The sequence below is a fragment of the Pygocentrus nattereri genome, chromosome 28, assembly GCF_015220715.1.
Source record: "Pygocentrus nattereri isolate fPygNat1 chromosome 28, fPygNat1.pri, whole genome shotgun sequence".
NCBI lineage: Eukaryota > Metazoa > Chordata > Actinopteri > Characiformes > Serrasalmidae > Pygocentrus > Pygocentrus nattereri.
In genome coordinates, this window is record NC_051238.1 from 13,705,570 (window position 1) to 13,726,944 (window position 21,375).

The 21,375-nt window shown below is 39.9% G+C and overlaps 1 protein-coding gene across 1 annotated transcript in view; it reads right to left on the reverse strand.

Annotated features, from left to right (window-relative positions):
- The window catches only part of nphp4 (nephronophthisis 4), a 280,801-nt gene that overhangs the window by 106,255 nt on the left and 153,171 nt on the right, over positions 1-21,375 (reverse strand). The window contains exons 10-11 of the mRNA XM_017693446.2: positions 19,701-19,830; positions 3,765-3,820 (exon numbers count right to left, since the gene is read on the reverse strand). Coding sequence (XP_017548935.2) covers positions 3,765-3,820; positions 19,701-19,830 — 186 coding nt within the window. The remainder of the gene's footprint in view (positions 1-3,764; positions 3,821-19,700; positions 19,831-21,375) is intronic.

Consider the following 21,375-nt stretch of genomic DNA (forward strand, 5'->3'; position numbering starts at 1 on the left):
AGAGAGAGAGAGAGAGAGAGAGAGAGAGAGAGTGAGAGTATGCCAGTGAAAAGTGCTCATCAATCACAGTCCTGTGACGTGGCCCTGACAGGCTCCCCTCAACGTTCCTCAGACACTCAGAAAGAAACGCCTCTCAGTTCCTGCTACAGCCATACGCACACACACACACACGCACACAAACACACACACACACGCGCGCACACATGCGGACACGCGCACACACACATTCATGCTCAGAAAGGAGTCAGAGCTGTGAAATAACAGCTAAGTCAACCATATGGCCAAGTATTAAGTCTTTCTAAATTAGCTCCTTGCCAGAATCAATGTGGCCCAAATCAGTCTTGCTAGGCTGGCCACTGGAAGGAGGGTCACTGTGGCTCTTTTAAGCGTTTGCAGGCGTCTGTTTTCTTCTGCCCTTTTCTCCAGGATAAGGCAGGCTTTAGCTGCAGAGAGGGTGGGCCCGCTCCATTTGGACTAAACACACTCTCTCCCTGTCTAGCCAATTAAATGTGCTGTGCTGCTCGTTCTACCACAGGCATGCTCACACTGAAAAAGCCATGAGCTTAGCATGGCATGAGCACAGACAGAAAAATGATGAGCTTTGCATGGCTGAGCACAGACAGAAGCACTGAGAGTTTAGCATGGCACAGGCAGAGACAGACGAAGTGAGAGTTTAGCACACAAAGAACAGAAGCTCAAGCATCCAGCCTTAAAGGGACAGTCCAGCAAAAATTCTAATCCACACAATGGTTCTCATTTCCTCAAACGTATTCCATAAGACAATGTATGGTGGTTGTATCCTTCTTTGGTTTTGTGCTGGAGTTTACTTGTTAACTAACGTAACTAAGTAGTAATGGAAGCTTCTACCTCACCATTTACCATTGTGCAAACTGCATAAATCATCACACCCTTACCTCAAACCACAATAAGGTTTTAAATAATCTCAAAGACATTTGCTTATACGGTTTCTGTGTGATGTACTGCGACCTATAAAATTAGCAATCCTTTCTTGGCTGATTAAATAAGAGGAAAGCTGTGTATTCAATTCATTTTTTGTAAGATCTGACAGAGAGCTAACAAAAAAATTAGGCATTGCCTAGTGCATCTACTTTCCATCACACAAGCCTCCTGGATCAGTGGCTTGTCTAAAATATATGAGAGGCTCAGAGTGTCTGACTGATAAAGCCTGAGTGTGCGTGAGAAGAGAGTGATTAAATATCAGCCGTCATTCAACACAAGATGGTACAGACACTCAACACACAGACAGTGAATCTGTCTGGAATCACCATCAGAGCAGCAGATGGATGTATTTACTGTTCTGTGTTTTCTTAGTTAGCAGGCAAGATGGCCTAGAAAAGGCATCCTCTCTTCACCTGCCCTGACTCTTCAGCAGGTAAACAACCAAGGGTACAGTGAGTATAGCACAGAGTACAGAGACATGAAAACTGAGAATAGCAAATAATAGTGAGTAGTGTGGTGAATAGAGTGGATAGTAACAATGATAGTAATTAAAGCAGATCTAGTGGAGAATACTAATGAGGATAGTAAATACAGTTGAGAATATAGTGAAGAACAGAAGAGTAAGTAGTGCAGAGAGTAGAGATAAGGGAATATAAGAGAATAGTGAGGACTATAGTAGAGAATGGCAATGAGTACACTAAATAGAATATAGAATATAGTGGAGAATGGTAATGAGCACAGTAAGTATAGTGGGGGAAAGTGGTGAGTATAGTGAAGCATTGTGAGGAGTATAGTAAATACAGCAAAGATGTAGTAAGTATGGCACAGGCCAGTGGAGAATAACAATGAGAATACTGAGTACAGTGGAGGATACTGATGAGTACAACCAGTAGGACTGAGAACAGTTAGTAGAAAAAAGAACATATAGAAAAGAACAGCGATAATTATTGTAGGGAATAGCAAAAAGTACAGCAAATTAACAAGAAATAGCAATGGATATAGCAGAGAACAGTAACAAGTGTCCGGATATAGCAAAAAAATAGAGAATATAGTGAAGTATAGTGATGAGTTTAGTGAATACAACTGAGAATAGTAATGCATATTACATATGGGGAATAGTAATGGTTATATTGAGGAATGTAGTCAGTGTAGTGGAGAATAATAAATACAACAGTAGTTATAGTGGAGAATGGATATGAGGGAATATAACAGAATGATGACTATGGTGGAGAATGGTAATGGATATAGGAAATCTAACAATGAACAATGTTAAGAATGGTGGAAAATAGTAACAAGCATACTGAATATAGCAGATAATACTGAATACAGTTCAGAATAGTGATGAGTATAGTGGAGAACAGTAAAAAGTATAGAGACAATAGCAAAGAATAGTGATGAGTATAGTGGAGAACAGTAAAAAGTATAGAGACAATAGCAAAGAATAGTGATGAGTATAGTGGAGAACAGTAAAACGTATAGTGAATATAGTAAAGAATAGTGATGAGTATAGTGGAAAACAGTAAAACGTATAGTGAATATAGTAAAGAATAGTGATGAGTATAGTGGAGAACAGTGAAAAGTATAGAGACTATAGTAAAGAAAAGTGATGAGTATAGTGGAGAACAGTAAAACGTATAGTGAATATAGTAAAGAATAGTGATGAGTATAGTGGAAAACAGTAAAACGTATAGTGAATATAGTAAAGAATAGTGATGAGTATAGTGGAGAACAGTGAAAAGTATAGAGACTATAGTAAAGAATAAAGAATAGTAATGAGTATAGTTGAGAATAGTAAAAAGTATAGTGAATATAGTAAAGATTAGTGATGAGTATAGTGCAGAACAGTAAAATAAATAGGGAATATCGTAAAGAATAGTGATGAGTATAGTGGGGAACATTAAACACTATAGGGAATACGATATAGAAAACATTGGGGGTCAGTGAAGTGCAGTGATGATGAATGTAGCAGAGAGCAAGGATGTATATAGAGAGAACAGTAGAGAAAAGTCAGGGTAGTGAAGGACAGTGATGGTATAATGAGGCATATAGTAAGTATACTGGCAAACAGAAGTGAGCATACTGGTGAATAGTAATGAGTAAAGCGAATATTGCACAGAAGAGTGATAAGTATAGAGGAGAACAGTAATGTGGATAGTGAATATAGGTGAGAATTGCAATAAATATAGTGGAGACTATCGATAAGGGCTGACAAGTAAATACAACAGGCAAAAGTAATGAGTATGGGAGGATAGGGATGAGTATAGTGGGAAATGTGTACAGTGAATATGACAGCAAGTATATCAGAGAATCGTGATGCGTATGGGGAACACACGAATACCGAGCATCACAGATGGTAGTGAGTATAGCAGGGAAGAGTGATGAACTGATCACTGACTGACTGAAGTACTGATTGATTGACTGCTCAAGTGTTTTGTAAGTTTACAGCACAGCAACCTATGAGGCAGGGAACAGCAGCTGTCTTCACCTCTGCTGCATCTGTTGATCTGCTGCGTCTTGTGGAAGCAGAATGTGCCACAGCACCTGGAAGTTGTCCCAGGCTTTCATGGTGCAATGTTACTGTAACCAACAGCAACTGCATTGCATCCACACTCTTAAAATGTGACACTCAATTGATCAGGCCTACATGTTCATTTCTGCTACTGGCACATGTAAAGTCTGCAGCATGGTGGCTGACTGATCACTGCATGAGCTGCTGTCACCATACACATGAAGGCCTACAGCAAACTGCATATTTGAGTAGAAGTGGAAAGGAATGGAAAGCGGTAAAGGACTGAGTTTCTTACTGCGGGGCCACGGGTCGTGCACAGTGGTGAAGACTCCATCGCAAGCTTGCTTTCATCTGAAAGAGGAGAAAAACACACAGTCAGAACAAGCTCGCTTCTCTCCTCCAAAATTAATGCCTCCATTTGGGTTTGATCAATATTTCAACCACAGGATTTTTGTTGCTTTAATAACACTTAAACTACAAACAGGGGGGGAAGCTTTGGCTTCCAGAACAATATCTTAGTTTTATGGTTTAATTTAGTTTTTATATTATTTTCCAGTTTTAAATTCAGTTTTATTATAGTTTGTTTAAAGTAGTTTGTTTGAAGTAAAGTAGTAGAAAGTGAATAGTGGCATTAGTTATTTGGTATGAAAAAAGAGACACTAAAGAAAAGGGAAAAAAAGTATATTCTGAGCTTAATCATTGTAAAAATACTACTGTATTATTTAACCTTTAATGGCAACCTTTATTTATTTTGTTATTTTATTGATCATGTTTTTGTTTTTGTCTCTTCCACATTCCAGGAGATTCAAGAGTTTTATTGTCATATGAACCACAGAACAGGCAGTTACACTGTACAATGAAATTCTTAATTTGCTCTTCCTCCATTTACCGAATTTAATCTTAAGACAATAAAAAAAGAAAATGTAAGAATAACTCTAAAAACTGCAATAAAAAGTAAAAATGTACAGTATGAGAGTTGAAATAAAATTAAAGTTACACGCCATATGTTAAAAGCAAATATGTAGAGCAGCTGTTCATAAAGTGCATCAAGTAACAGATGTAAACAGTAAACAGTAGTGTTCGGCGCCAATAATAGAAGTAAACAGTAAACAATATTGTTCTATGCAAGTAACCGATGTAAACAGTATTGTTCTAACAGCAGCAGTACAGTGTAGGTAAGGTGCAGTTATTGAGTGCAAGGTTAAACCAGTTCAGAATGGGAGGGGGGAAGAGGTAGTAAGTGAGGTATTCACCAGCCTGATGGTCTGTGAATAGAAACTGTTGGTCAGTCTTGTATCAATATCAATCAAACTACAGTTGGGTTGTTCTGATCAAGTAAAAATGACTCAACAAAATATAGGTAACTTACAAAGGTCCAGGAGGCATCCTAACCAGATGCCCGAACCACCTCAGCTGGCTCCTCTCCACGTGGAGAAGCAGTGGCTCTACTCTGAGTCCCTCCCGGATGACCGAACTTCTCACCCTATCTCTAAGGGAGAGTCCAGACACCCTGCGGAGGAAATTCATTTCGGCCGCTTGTATTCACAATATCATTCTTTCAGTCATTACCCAAAGCTCATGACCATAGGTGAGGGTGGGAACGTAGATCGACTGGTAAATCAAGAGCCTTGCCTTATGGCTCAGCTCTTTACAACAGACCGGTAAAGAGCCCGCATCACTGCTGACCCAGCACCAGTCTGCGAGTCAATCTCCCGCTCCCTTTTACCATCACTGGTGAACAAGACCCCGAGATACTTAAACTCCTCCACTTGAGGCAAGAGCTTATCCCGACCCAGAGAGAGCTCTCCACTCTTTTCCACCTGAGAATAATGGCCTCGGATTTAGAGGTACTGATTCTCATCCCGGCCGCTTCACACTCGGCTGCAAACTGATCCAGCGAAAGCTGAAGTTCACGGCCTGATGTCACCAATAGGACCACAGCATCCGCAAACAGCAGCGATGTGACCTTGAGATCACCAAACCGGACACCCTCTGTCCCCTGACCGTGCCTAGAAATTCTATCCATAAAAATGGAGGCCTGACAAAGGGCAGCCCTGACAGAGTCCAACTCTCACTGGGAATGAGTCTGACTTACTGCCGGCCATGGGAACCAAACTCCTGCTTTGTTTGTACAGGGCCTGAATGGCTCGTAGCAAAGAGCCATGTACCCTGTACTCCCGAAGCACCGCCCACAGAATACCCTGGGGAACACAGTCGAATGCCTTCTCCAAATCCACAAAGCACATGTGGACTGGTTGGGCAAACTCCCATGCACCCTACAGAATCCTGGAGAGGGTGAAGAGTTGGTCCAGTGTTCCACGACCAGGGCGGAACCCGCACTGCTCCTCCTGAATCCGAGGTTCGACTATAAGCCAGACTCTCTTCTCCAGTACCCCTGCATAGACCTTACCAGGGAGGCTGAGGAGTGTGATTCCCCTGTAGTTCTAACACACTCTCCGGTCACCCTTTTTAAAAAGAGGCACCACCACCCCAGTCTGCCAATCCAGTGGTACCACCCCCAATGTCCACGCAATGTTGAAAAGGCGTGTCAGCCAAGAAAGCCCCACAACATCCAGAGCCTTGAGGAACTCAGGACGGATCTCATCCACCCCTGGAGCCTTGCCACCAAGGAGCTTTTTAACTACCTTAGGGACTTCGGCCTCAGTAATGGACAAGCCTATTCCCATGTCCCCAGACTCTGCCTCCTCACTGGAGAACGTGTCGGTGGGATTGAGAAGGTCCTCAAAGTATTCCTTCCACTGCCCAATGACGTCTTCAGGTGAAGTCAGCAGCACACCATCTCCACTATATACAGTGCTAGTGGCACACTGCTTTCCCCTTCTGAGTCGCCTGACGGTTTGCCAGAATCTTTTCAGAGCCAACTTAAAGTCACTTTCCAAGTCCTCACCAAACTCCTCCCACACCCGGGTTTTGCCTTGGCGACGACTGAAGCCGCAGATCGCTTGGCCTGTCGATACCTTCTTCAGCTTGACGGCATCTCTCACCTGGAGTGTCCACCACCGGGTTCGAGGATTACCACCCCGAGAGGCACCAACTACCTTGCAGCCACAGCTACAGTCAGCCGCTTCAACAATGGAGGAGTGGAATATGGCCCATTCTGAGTCAATGTCCCTCATCTCCCCCAATATCTGGTCAAAGTTCTGAGGGAAGTGTGAGTTGAAGATCAATCTGACAGACATTCCCAGGAAACCCTTACTATACGTTTGGGTTTGCCTGGTCTGACCTGCATCTTCCCCCACCACCTGATCCAACTCACCACCAGGTGGTGATCAGTTGACAGCTCAGCTCCTCTCTTTACCCGGGTGTCCAAAACAAAATTGCAACAAAAAAAGGAGCCCATTAATGGGAAATATTAAACATTTATAAGACCATACCTGAGAAAATCCTACGACTGAATGTCAAATGGCTCATTGCTATATAATGCACTATGTAAGATATGAAATTTTAGCTTTTACACCCAAATACTGCACTTTATGTCCAGTATGAACTGTGTACACTGAAAATGCTATGTGTAGAGAATAACACATGTCCTAATCTAAAATAACAAGAGTTACATTGACAATTAATGTGGATATCTATTTTATGGACAAGTAATGTATTTTGCAGTCATATTCTTGAGGTTTTAGCTGATAGGTGTGTCAATTATTTACATTTTGACTCAACACATAGACATACATCCTGAACGATTTGTGACACAATGTAATAACAGCACATTTAAACGCTCGCTTGTTGTTAGCCATTAGTTTCCATGTTTTAGTTTAATCTTGATAAGTAATATGTAAATAAGAAGTAAGCATGAAACTTTAAGTATTCAGAACCTTTTTGGTGGCTCATGGCTGCTTTTAGGTACTGAAATTTGGTAGAGAATGACATGGACTTTTTATACTATGTAGAACTAAAGTAATTCAGTTGGAACATACAAGTATGGAACTTTGATACCCAAACCCAGATGTTACTGCTGACAGACATGCTTTATATACACAGGTAATATACTTAAAAATGGTAGTGCTATAACTACATCACGTGTTTGCACGGTAAATGCAATGTAAACACTTCTCATTGATTTAAACATGAAAGTGAAGTGATGACTACCTTTTATTCTCTCACTATTTCAGATGCTCCATAAGTTCTAAATGAGGACACCAGTGCTGCTCCTGGGTGTAGAACGCATAGCACTGTGAGCACTGAAAGTGGATGAGCAGCTCAGGGCAGAACGCTGGGCGGAAAACCACAAGAGAGTGGAGGACAGAAGCGGTCTGGGAAGAACACTGTGGCCCAGAGAGATAATGGAAATGGCTCTGTTTGGCACAGAGCTTGTTTTTTTTTTCCTTCACATGCCTCTCATAGCCTTTGATCAGAAAATTGAAAATGTGAACGAGGGGTTGAGTTTATATTTGTTCATTTCCACATAAAGGCTGCTCTCATAGTTCTATCTCCAGCAGGCTGAGCGATGTGGTTTCTAGTCTAGTCCTGTGCAACCTGAGTAGACACCTGTGCCTGGGGTTGGATGGGCAAGTGTTGAGTTGGTGTTATTCATTCACTAGCTCCAATTTTCAGTAAAGGATATTGTCTGAATGAATAAAGACATTTCTATGATTTTTAGGGGATGGGTCAGCATGTCTATGAATCAAACTAAATCAATCATTTTTGGTCTAGTGATAAAATATACACAAGTTTTAGATAAGGCAGGGTTTATTTACCTTTGTTGAGCTACTCAACAGAGCTTCCCACGCTACTCCCATGAGTCTACAGGATTTACATGTTGGCAAAAACTGCATTTGACCAGAGCCATTACAAAGGAAAAGGAGACAATTCACAGGTTTAAAAATGAATAGGGTAACTCATAACACTGAACTTGGCATATGTTTATAAAGACATTCCCACCTTAAGCTTGCTGATAAAGCTACAAGAGGGGAAAAACCCTGCTACATTGTGTTATTTTACATACGCTATTGATCCTAGAAGGAAAATTTGTCATTTTGCTGCCTAATTATGCTGTTCTGGTTGCTAGCTCACCTTTCCCACCACTAGGCTACCAGCAAACTCAAGATCGATCAGGACCCCTTTGACCCTGTTATTCAGTGGTCAGGACCCTCCAGCAGCACTGCTGTGTCTGATCCACTCAGACCAGCGCAGGACACACTAACACACCACCACCACGTCAGTGTTACTGCAGTGCTGAGAATGATCCACCACCCAAATAGTATCTGCTCTGTGAGGGTCCATGGGGGTCTTAGCCACTGAAGAACAGGGTAAAAGGGGGCTAAAAAAGTATGCAGAGAAACAGATGGACTACAGTCTGTAACTGTAGAACTACAAAGTGCAGCTATAGAGTAAGTGGAGCTGATAAAATGGACAATGAGCATAGAAACAAGGAGGTGGTCATAATGTTATGCCTGATTGCGGTATGTATATTACAGGTCTCTCCCCATTAAAGTTCATAGATCTCTCTGCAGTCAGAGAGATAGAAGTCTGTTCATACCTGCCTAGAGGCGTAGGCAAGACTGGCTGACGAGAGGACAAGGACTTTGGGGTAATATTTTGCTTGAACCCCGTTTAATAACATTAACATAACAATGCCACAGGTAGATGTCATACGTCAGGAGTTGTCATGACTGATAATGTCCAGTAACACAACAGTGTCATGTTACTATTACAGGTAATTATCATGATGTGTCATTACATTTGATGTCATTACAACTAAGTAGAACTTAGAAAGCATTTAGCCACACACACACACACCATGGGTGCCATACTATGCGACGTGCATCACTGAACATTACACATCAACAAATTATGCTAGTGTAAGCTTGTTTTATAGCGAAAATTATGTGGAATAGTGTGAAATAGGCAAGTCTCTGAATTTTTTTTGGTTTTGTTTTTTTCTTCAAAACAGCAGTTGCTTGGGAGTATATTTTGTTTTTTTGGAAATGGAGCAAAAAATAGATAAAGATGCTGCTGTTGTAGGACTTTTGCTTGTCTACCATTGTTTGCCATTTAAAAAAAAATCTTTTATTTCTTCCACATTATTATTGTTATGGCAATTATCTTTCCGCTGATTTTTATGACAAAGTGCCATAATTTGTCCCGAGGACCACTGGTACTGTATTACTGTATTGCCCCAAGGACCACCAGAGGGTGCTTTGTAATCCCTGAAGTAAAGTACACTTAGCAAAAACGTGGGCTGTTATGACAAACATTATAGTCTCTGTCAAGACAATTAAAAGTGATCCAGTAATATTACTGGACATAATCCGTCATGACAACTTTGACAGCAAATGACATGGTTATGTCAATGTTAGGTAGACGTGTAGGAAAGTGTCATCAACAATAACCTAACGAGAAACCACAGTGCACTTCAGTTTAAAACACGTAAATAAAGCAAATTGGACTGTTACAACATGTGCTTAGACTGTGTTGTTGTGTAGAACAACATCAAATCAGCCAACATGCTAACATGAGTTTGATTACAAGACAAAAACTGGTTTACCTGATTTATCCAAACTGTGTGGCCTTGTTACACACATAAAGAATAAATATCAGTTGAAATGTAAAATGTAATGTAAACGTAGGTATTTTGATCAACCTTTTGAATTGAGCAATACAATTTTCTCTTTAGACTGAACGGGATTTAAAGCTTCTAATCTGGCATCATTATGGATACGTCAGTTTCACAGAATCCCAACGTCATTCCCAACTTGTTAGGACTATTCATTCGCAAATTGCTGATGTAAATCCACTCAAAGTAATTAGCCATAAAAGAACTTTATGGAGAGGATAATGTGGGGCTAAACTTCTGCTCACTGAGGTGTTTATATCTACGTGTGAGCACCCGCACGAATTCACAAGTTTCTGCCATCAAACAGGAAGCGCTGCTGAATAAAAATATCCAGTCACCCCTCTGTCTAATGCTCCATCTGTTTTTCCCTGCATTCACTCATCCGTCTTTCTTTCACAATCTCTCTCCCTCGTTCTCACTATGCCATCCTTCTCATTTACACTTTCGCTCCCTTCTTCTCGCTCTCATTCTCTACAGCATTTGCTGAACTTCTCCCGTCACACGCTTTTATCGGGAGATTTTCGTCGAGTTTTGAGTGGCGCTGTTGTCTCGTTAAGCACAGAGTGACAGGCGAGAAACAGACGAGCAGTGACCAATTATCTCCCAGCTTTTGATTTCCACCGCAGTCGACAGTGTCAGAAACACACACCACCTTCCTAAAACACACACGAGCCCGCGACCTATTGCTTTAAAGCCTTCACCATCGGAAACTTTCAGACAGATTGTCAACGTCAGACGCAGCTGAGATCATTACACGCGGAAATGAGATCCCGGGAGACGCAACAAAAACCAAACCTTTCTCTGTGTTTAATGAGAGGAAGAAGACTGGCGTGGCTTTGATGACGAGTGTGGGTTTACCGAATAGGCGTAAACCAGCAATACAGGCGGGAATCACTACAGACCTCATGATATTCTATTCCATTACGATAGGGATTTATGATATTCTAAGTATTGCAAGATGACACTGTGAAATACAGTCAGGTCCATTAATATCTGGACATCAACAAAGCTACTTTACCAGTTTACTACAGTATGTTTCACTTCAATAAAGGCGATGAAGTAAGGTGATCAAAGTGTAAACTTCTTTAGGTAGTACACAGTTTCCCCCCCGAGCAATAATTTGTTGCCAAAAGTAATAAATTGCAATACCATCAGGTCCATAAACAACTGGACGTCAACAAAGTTATGGCTGTCTATATGTACCTACACACCTCAGAATTCATCCTGCCGGTTTTGTCAGCAGTCACATCACTAATAAATACAAGGGAATCAGTTCCATTGGCAGTCATGCATTCCCATGCCATAAAACTACCTCCACCATGCTGGACAGATCAGGTGCTAAGCTTTGGATCACAAGCCGTTCCTTCTCTTCTCCATAATCTTTTCTTCTCATCCCTCTTATACAAGTTAATCTTTGTCTTATGTGTCTATTAGATGTTTGAGAAGTTTTTCTTTGGCAAATTCTAATCTGGTCTTCCTGTTTTTTTTGGCCAGCCAGTGGTTTACATCTTGTAAACCCTCTGTATTTACTCTGGTTAAGTTTTCTTTAGATTTGGTGACTTTGACATATGGTAAGCATTCTTCTCTGAACCATCACAGCTGTCTTGTGCTCTTCCATGCTTTTTGGTGTTTCTGAGTTCTTCAGTGTGTTCCTTCTTTTAAAGAATGCACCAAGTCATTGATTTGATCACATGTAATGTTTTCGCTATCTCTACGATGGGTTTGTTTCGATTTCTCAGCCTATTGATGTTTTGCTTATGTGGCACTGACAACTCTTTAGAAAAATATATTATAGACCTTTAATCTATTTACCTAAAACGTACCTGGCCATGGAACAGCTGAGCTAATTATTTAATTATTATATAATTATTTTCGCGCTGTAACAATGGATGAATGAAATGGTTCTAAATCCTATACTGTTTACCTCAAATAAATGCTGAAAGTCTGCATTTTGTTGAAAATCTATTATTCTATTATTATTAATCTATTATTTACTTTTACATTTACTATGATATTCTAAGTATTGCAAGATCACACTGTGAAATACAGTCAGGTCCATTAATATCTTTTGTCAATGTCCAAACTTACAATTATTCCTTTAGAGAAAAAAACTGCGTTCCCAAATGAAATTTTGCACTTTGCATCTTACTACCACCTTTTAATAGAGTCAAAACAGTGATTACTGTGATTAGACAAATCAACATAACAAGCTGTCCTAGCATATTTAGCAGATGGTTTTAAATAAAAAAACAATATTGTCACTTTTTCACTGACAGATTTTTCTTATAATGGCATTTCTGATTCCTGTCTAAACAGCTGGACTAAAGCTCATTCTTTCTGCATGCAGGCCAACATGTTATCCACTACACTATTTGACTGTTCATATTAATGACTCCTTTGAGAGAGAACCAGTGCAATCCTGTGGATTAATACATTTTTTTGCTCTATTAATCTTACAGTGAGCTTAATATATGGTGAAAATATTAACAATTTTAATTGTTAACATTAGCAAAACTTTGCATGGGCCATATTTTATGTCAGATTTTTTTTCCTCCCAATGTGTTAAATTCAGCAAATTAACAGTACGTGTGCATCATTAAAATATGCAGAGGTGTGTTCTCTGTAGATGATGTGTACATCTTTTTTTTTTTTACTTAAAAAATAAATAAAGCATGTTATTTATCCAGCGATGATCCAGTAAATCAGTCTGTCATCAGTCCAGATGAGTCCACCGGCTACAACTTTGGCTGTACCAAGTTAGCATTCAATATGGTTTAAATGTGTTTGTGTCTGTCTTTGATGGCTGTACTTCTGTGTCTAACATCCTGGCAGCAATGATTAAACTCATACATGCTCTTGGAATAATTGTGCTAAGCACGTACAAACTTACAAACCTCATGATTAATGTGAGTAATCAATAAGGGATATGTAAGTTTCACACCATTGTACGATACAGGTTACATGGTACATGTCACAGCATAGTCACTGTTTGAGGAAATTCAACTATCAATGTAGCTAGCTATATTAGTTGTGCCATGTAGTAAACAGTCGCAAAACAATGATATGCAATATGTATCTCAAATCAAGCAAGAAACATTCTGGTGTCCTAAATATCAGAAGTTCAGAAGCTGCATTATCATTCTGATTTGAAGGCGAGTGTTTGTGAGGAAATTGACATCCATGACATTAATTAGCGCCTGTCCTGGCTGGAGCAGTTCACAGCGGAACAGTCCTCTGTGCATGTTTAATGTAACTTTCCTTTCCAATGAAGTTGTGGGAACAACACTATCATTTAGTTAGAAACATTGTTTCATATAATTGCTGCTTGCCATCTGTTCACCCACTAGTTCTTGATATACATGCTTAATAGCAACAAATGACAAAGTTGCAAGGGAGAAGAGGGGAAGGTGAAGACTGTGACCTCTAAATATAATCTTTTTCTACTCTCTACAGTTATATGCAAATTCAGATTACATGTTCTATGTAAAAAGAAATGAATAAAACAACAAAAAAGTGCCTTTTTGTTGAATATGTCAAATTCAGTGTAAAGTGAATTAAAATGTACAGACATATGTTCTCTGTGGAGGACGAGTTGACTTGTTGTCACTTAGAAAATCAACAAAACATGATATTTGACCAGATGTGCCAAAACTTATGCATATGACTGTATGTTGCTAAAGTTACACTAAAACACTATATTTAAATAATACTTACATTCAAAAAATATAATTAAAAGATTTATTTATTAAAAAAAAAATACAACTATAAGACACACAATCAAAAATACCTTAAATATTTATTTTTTATTTTTGCATTGAACCCTGATTGCCCTGTTATGCTTATGGGTATATTTCATTTTTTCTGTCTGAATTTATATGCCCAAATCATAAGGTAAACTATTCAGTTACTGCATATATATATATATATATATATATATATATATATATATATATATTTTTTTTTTTTTTTTTTCTCAAATTAACAGAAAATGTGTTTTATGATCATAAACACAATGCTACAAACTGCTGAAAGCCAAATATCTTAAATGCTCTTTGTATTATTTTATAGAAATAATCCATCTGTTTATAGCTTATAGCCCAGATTTGTGGAAAAATGGGTCGACTTTCAGCAGAAAATGAAAATTGTGATTCAGCTTTTATTATAAGGGTTTAAAATTACATTACCCAGTTAAAATTCTCATTTTTTAATTCTTATGAAATATGAAAGTTATGGCGTAAAGAATATGACAAGGTGCATTTTGGAACCACCGGTGGGTCCAAGGAGTTAAAAAGGTTAAAAGTGCATTAAAAAAAGAAAACATTTCTTTCTGAAACTATAGTCATATATTATAAATCTCACATGGTCATGCACCTAGATGCAAATAAAATGTTGATATTAAATGTCATAGAGTGCCTTTCAAGTACTTGAGAGCTGCTAAGTACATGTTTATTATGAATTACTCACATTAAACATGGATTTGTTGAATTTGTAAGCACATAGCACAGCTGTCTAAAGTGCTTGATCACTGCTGATAGGAAGCTACAGATGGAAGTAACGACATCAAAGACAGACACAAACACTCTTCTCCTTCTCAACTCTTCAACACAATCAGTCCAACAAACTCACATAACAAGAGTCAAATAAGGGGGCTGCAGCTGAGTTAGCAACCCCCCTGATGAAATATTAAGTGTGTATCACTGACAGTTGCAGCTGCTGTACACCCAGTCCTTGCTAAAAACTTCAGTCCAGCTTCATGAATATTCTTGGCTGTTAAATCAGCAAATTTCACATGAAGACCATGTGCTCTGTCACCTCTGTTTTCCATTTGCAGCTATTTAAGCTGCCAGAAAGACAGACAGTTACAGTTCTGGGTTTTCAACAAGATCTTAATTGTACTGTAGCACAGAGTGAGATTTTAGATGATTAGAAGAAGATAAATGGACCCACAGCAGAGTCACGTTCAGGAGCAGGACGTTCAAAGTGAGTAACAAAAGGTTAGACAAAATAACAAAAGACACAAATCATCAGAGGAATTTAAGGGGATGAATAACAGAGAAATGTTCAGGAAATTTGCTAAATTTACAAGCGTAAGTGCTGGCGTGTCATTGGTTCCTTCTCTCCAACTAATTATCAAGTTATAATCAGTTATCCATAAGTGCATGTCACTGCCATAGTACACATGCTGTTTTTTGTGGGAGTTTTATGCTTTTGTGCAGGTTTATCAGGTTTGGTGTCTAAATTTTGACTCTTTAGTTTAGCAACAGAGCTATGAGCATCCAGTCCTACTACAGACCATATTGAATGATCAGCAGAGAAAGAAATGAACCATATAAGCATCATTTTGGCTAATCGACACCACCAGGAAACCAAATGACACAGCTTAACAATGAAGCTACAACACTGTAAACAACCACTAGAAATCAAACACTAGTTTTGTTCAGCAATGGAACCATGAGGCTAACATTGCTAACAAATACAAGAAGTCAATATTTGTTCTTTTATTTTTGAGTTTAGCACTTGCCACAGCATCCTGTTTCCCCAGCAGAGCCACAGTTTAAAATGGCTTAGTCATAAATAGTAGGCTATATGGCCATCCATCCATCCATCCATCCATCCATCCATCCATCCATCCATCCATTATCTTCCGCTTCTCCGGGGTTCGGGTCGCGGGGGCAGCATCCTAAGCAATGAGGCCCAGACCTCCCTTTTCCCAGCCACTTCCACTTGCTCTCCAAGGGGGATTCCGAGGCGCTCCCAGGCCAGCTGGGTGATATAGTCATGTCAGCGTGTCCTGGGTCTTCCCCGGGGTCTCCTCCCTGGTGGACTTGCCTGTGACACCACCTCAGCTGGCTCCTCTCGACGTGAAGAAGCAGCGGCTCTACTCCCTCCCGGATGACCGAACTTCTCACCCTATCTCTAAGGGAGAGTCCAGACACCCTGCGGAGGAAACTCTTTTTGGCCGCTTGTATTCGCGATCTCGTTCTTTCGGTCATTACCCAAAGCTCATGACCATAGGTGAGGGTGGGAACGTAGATCGACCGGTAAATCGAGAGCCTTGCCTTATGGCTCAGCTCTTTCTTTACCACAACAGACTGGTAAAGAGCCCGCATCACTGCTGACCCAGCACCAATCCGCCTGTCAATCTCCCGCTCCCTTGTACCATCACCAAGCGCAATGCAAAGCATCAAATGCAGTGGTGTAAAGCACCGCCACTGGACTGTAGAGCAGTGGAGACGTGTTCTCTGGAGTGATGAATCACACTTCTCTATCTGGCAATTTGCTGGATGACTCTGGGTTTGGCATTTGCCAGGAAAACGGTACTTGTCTGAATGCATTGTGCCAAGTGTAAGGTTTGGTGGAGGGGGGATTATAATAATAATAATAATTAAGTTCAATTTATATAGCGCCTTTCACAAACCCAAGGATGCTTTACATCATCATCATCAGGAAAAAAAATAAAAAAGTAATACTACAGAGAGGAAAAAAGGAAGGTTTTTAACAGAGAAAGAACTTTACTGGCCTGCGCAGATGTGAACAAGACCCCGAGATACTTGAACTCCTCCACTTGAGGCAAGAGCTTATACCCGACCCAGAGAGGGCTCTCCCCCCTTTTCCGCCTGAGAACCATGGTCTCGGATTTAGAGCTATATGGCTATATAGTTTAAAATGTCTTGCTTTTTCTCTCGTTCTTCCTCATTTAATCTGGAGTACAGCACATATGAACAGACATCATATAGCACACAAAGACTGCGCAGGACTTTACTGGCATCACCTCATGCAGTGTGACATGCAGTAAGTAAAAAGACCACACATTTAAAAAATGAAGGATTCCAAATCCCTATTGGCCTGGACATATCATTCTAGCAAGAGCTTTAATTAGCACAGTCCTTACACATTATGTAGAGGTTCTTCACACAGTTCTTCACATTTGCAGGTGCCATTTACAAAAGAACATCCACTGAAAGGTTCTTCAGGGAGCCAAAAACCATGGCATCGTAAAAGAATCTGAAAAATTTACCCCTGAACATAAGCCTGCTACTGTTCCCCCTTTCTTCTGATGATCTAAACCTCTAGATATTTCCTTCTCTCTCTGCTTGTAATGTATTTTGACTGAGGCGGTGCGCTCGCTCCTCTCTCTCTCAGTCAGAGTACAGATCATGCACTCAGTGGCACTCACTCATGCTGAGGATAGCGTGTTTAAAGCATGGTGTGTCTGCCATGGAGCCCTATTACACAGGGTTCTGGACTCCAGAGCTGTGCAGGTACACTCCACTGCTGCTGCTGGACTACTGGGGCCAACCAAGTTAGCAAAAGCTCACACACAAATTGACAGAGTGAAAGAGTGATGGACTGACTGACTGAATGATTGCACTGGTCCCACTGGTAAGAAAAGAAAGTTGACTCTCAGTCATGGTCTACACACTGTGCAGCATCCACAAACATTCATTCTATGGTGAATACAGATGGCTTTGGTAGCTGCAGAGGCAACACAGCTTTCAAGGACGTTAAACTTTAGAAGGCATTCTCCATCTCAATCATACAGTCCAAGTCAAAAGTCTGGATCTGGGTATAGCCACTGGGGAGCCCGGGAAGGCTTTAGCCTGACTCACTTAGAAGCCAGGCCCCCCAGATTTCTAAGCTGAGTTATAGCATCTTCATGCTTTTTTTCCACCTTAAACAAAACAAAGTGACCACCAAATCTCTACTTATTTCTGTAATAAGGCAGCAAATAACAGACTACCCTTGGTTCATGAATGGTTTAAAATGAGCTTATTATTCATTATTTCTTAGGTCTTAAAGTCCTTCAAATCACGAATAAGCATTTACAACACAAGTAAACATTAAACGTGTGAGCTTCATCACATATTTATATTCATCATATATAACAACTCACTTTTGCCCTTTTATTAATGTGTTATAACTGCTTACTAATGATTAATAATGTGTTTATGACCTAACTAATAAGCATTAACAAGCCATTGTTGAACCATTTGTAAAGCTGTTATACAGGTAGTCACATTTTAAAGTGCTACCCAGTTTTTAACAGAAACAAGAATTAACCTGCTCAACTGTTTCTGTAGATTGTGGGAATTGGCTGAACTGTGCTATAGTGGATGCTACCATCCATCTATCCATCCATCCAATCCATCCATCTATCTAACTAGCTAGCTAACTAGATGACCACAGTAAAGAAAGCAATGTTCAATACTGTTAAAAACAATGACGACTCTGTAGTCTTCAAGCACTCGCCCTAGACATCTTTGTATAGTGCTGTAAAAGGCAGGAGTCTGGTAAGTCAGTCTTACCTGCCATGCCATGACACCAGTTGTTATAGTAAATAGGCAAATATATATGAGGCATAGAGTTTACATTCTTCTTCTCTATCTTGCTGGTTGCAAAGCGGTATTTAATGATATACAGTATGGGCAACAGTTTGATCAAATTGTTTTGTTGATTTTCTAAGTAAAAATAAGTTAACACACTAACCAGAGAGCACAGTTACTGTTTCTGGAATATAACATACTGGGAAAAAATAAAGCCTAATAAAATGCGGCATGAACCAAAAGTATGGCACATTTTGTGTTCCATGCTTTATTTTTTTTCATAAGTCAAATGCAAATAAACAGAAATTGTGCAATTGTAGCAATGAAATGTAATTTGACTGAGCGTGTTCAAACTTTTGAATGTGACTATATGTGTTGTGCAGTAGAACATTTAGGTGATCCTGGGCTACTGTGCTAAAATGTCCATATTGCATTCATTTAACTGCATTTGTAACTATAGGCATAAATCTTTAATTACTCCGTAATGCTAATCCAGGTAGAGGTACTCCCAATTTCTACATTTTATATATGTTCATATACGAATATATTTATATAAGTTTATATACGAATATGCAGATATGCACATTAAGAATATTAGATATCAGCACTGGCCCACAATTCCCACATTGGTGAATCCTTATTTTAAGTTCTTCAGAATGCCCCCTGTTTGCTTTGATTCAGCATTGCACTCTCATAGCATTCTCTCAAGCAGAGACTTCCAGAAGCTCCACATGTACTGAGCATGTATTGGCTCATAGTACTTATCGTGGAGTATTTCAAAAAACACTTTTTATGCTAAATTGTTTTTTTGTTTTGGAAGTAAATCCACATAGCTGTCAACTTCACTGTTTATATATGCCTTAGAAACACATTTCAGGCATTGAAGCAGAGGCGTTTTAATGAACATCTCTTTAAGATTCTGGAATACACAGTCAAACAAGTGTTTCTGAACTTTTATTGTAAGTACTTGTACTCTTGGCTGTATGCTAAATGAGGTCTCTTCAAGCCTCCACACAGCAGAGCAAACGTTCCACAATCAGAAGCAAGGTCATCAAGCTAGCTATAAGCCTGGCCTGAGCTCATATGAGGGCTAAGCTCTGCAGAGATGATGTGCAAGTTTATAAATTTGGCTGAAGAGCAAAGAGGAGAGGGATAGCCTTGGAAGGGAAGGAAAATCTATTTAGCTACAGCACGGTTATACTTTGATTCCATTGGAAAAAAAAGTTTTTAATTTGGCATAGGTGTGCATTTTAGTTATGCTCGAGGCAGGAATGAACACTGGGAGTTCAAAGTGTACTGAAAGAGCCAACTGTAAACTTTGATTCACCTTGGGAAGTGCTGTGTAACTTCCTAGGCTGAGGCGTTTCCTGAGGGATCGCTTTCAACGTCGTGCTGGAAGCGGCACCCTTCGTATTCGATAAAAACTTGAACTTGATGACACTCTTTTCTGAATCGGTCTGGAAGAGAGACAGAAAAACATAATCCATCACTTTATTTCACTGCACATTCTTTCCCCTTAACTGCAGTACTTTTCTTGACAAAGTACAGTTTCCTTCAGGTGCCCAACATGATTTAAGCCACTCTGGTAGAAGTTAACTCTGTCAGGCTAACCAAGATCTACAATTAACAGTCAGCAGTGAAGGCTTGCATGCCATCGTTTGACCCTCTCTGGCATTCAGATGCCACCTGCGCCATGAAGGGAATCTGCAACAGGCACTTTGCATCAACTCAAAGGTTTATCTTAGCATTGTGGCTTTAATCATGCAGGGGCTTTGAACTAACTTACGCAGTATGAGCAGCTCAGTTAGCAGGGGTGATGGCCTGAAGAGGAGTTGACTGGGAGGAGTTGCTATGGTGAGGAAGAGCTGTTACTGCAGACTCACATTCCCCAATGATGCTAATTGACTTTAATAGGACCCCAGCACAACAGGATGAATCTAATACAGTAATGACGGCATAATGGCTGTAATACAGGTTAGTTTTGTTGGGCCAAAATCTGCAGTTCCTCCTCTGCTTGGACTGCTCTGCCTGGACAGTGGATACTCTTTCACTACACCTGAACATTCAACAGTAATTACATAATTACCCTGGCACCATTAAATTAATTGTGGCTGTGTAGAATACGAGCTCTAGCTCTAGTTCAGTGTGTCCGCTGCTTGTCTATTACAATCTGAATGACATATATTCTTTAGGATGGGCTTATATGAATGGATGGCATGCGTTACTCAGGAGATGAAAGAGTAAAACATGCTGAGTTTGACAGTAGCCAACCTGTCAAGAGATTCCAGTCATTATCAAAGAAGGTCCCTGGTTTGAATTCCAAGTGTAGCATTAAGGTACATTGGCAATTAAAATCTTGGGGACACCTTGCCTTTAAGTAGAATTTCATTGTCATTGATAACCAATTTGGTTATATTTAGCATATTTTCAGCTTCATCAAACCGGTCACCCTGCAGAGCAGTTTTTGTGAAAACAATGATTTGACACTTTTGTTTTCTTAACAACTGTTAAAAGTACTTTTGATTTTTTTTTTTGCTTCAAATGTGGTTTAACCACTAGAAACGCTTTAGTGCTGATAAGTGCTGACAGTGTATCACAGGTGGGATAAGCAATAAATCCATAAATAGGGGGGAAAAAATCAATAAGTACTTAAAACCATTATGTACATGTATAATGTGTAAATACATTCAGTACTTCAAGGGTAGTTTCAGTTGTGGCAGAGTTTGGGCCAACTTGGGAAGAAAAAAAAAATACAACACAAGAATGGCATCTTTCATACAAGAGCTCAGGGCTGTGTATATTTTGCTTGCTCCTTTTCATGTTCAGAGCATCAGTGCTACACTTTAGCAGGATGGGCTGTTACTCAGTGTCACACTTCTTTGTGTGAGCGTTTACGATTACGAACTATTACCATTAAAAAACATTACAGAGCAACTTAGTGTTGCATGTGTAAGTTAAGTAAACCAAGACCGGAGTGCAGCGAAGTGCAGATGAGTGTAGAA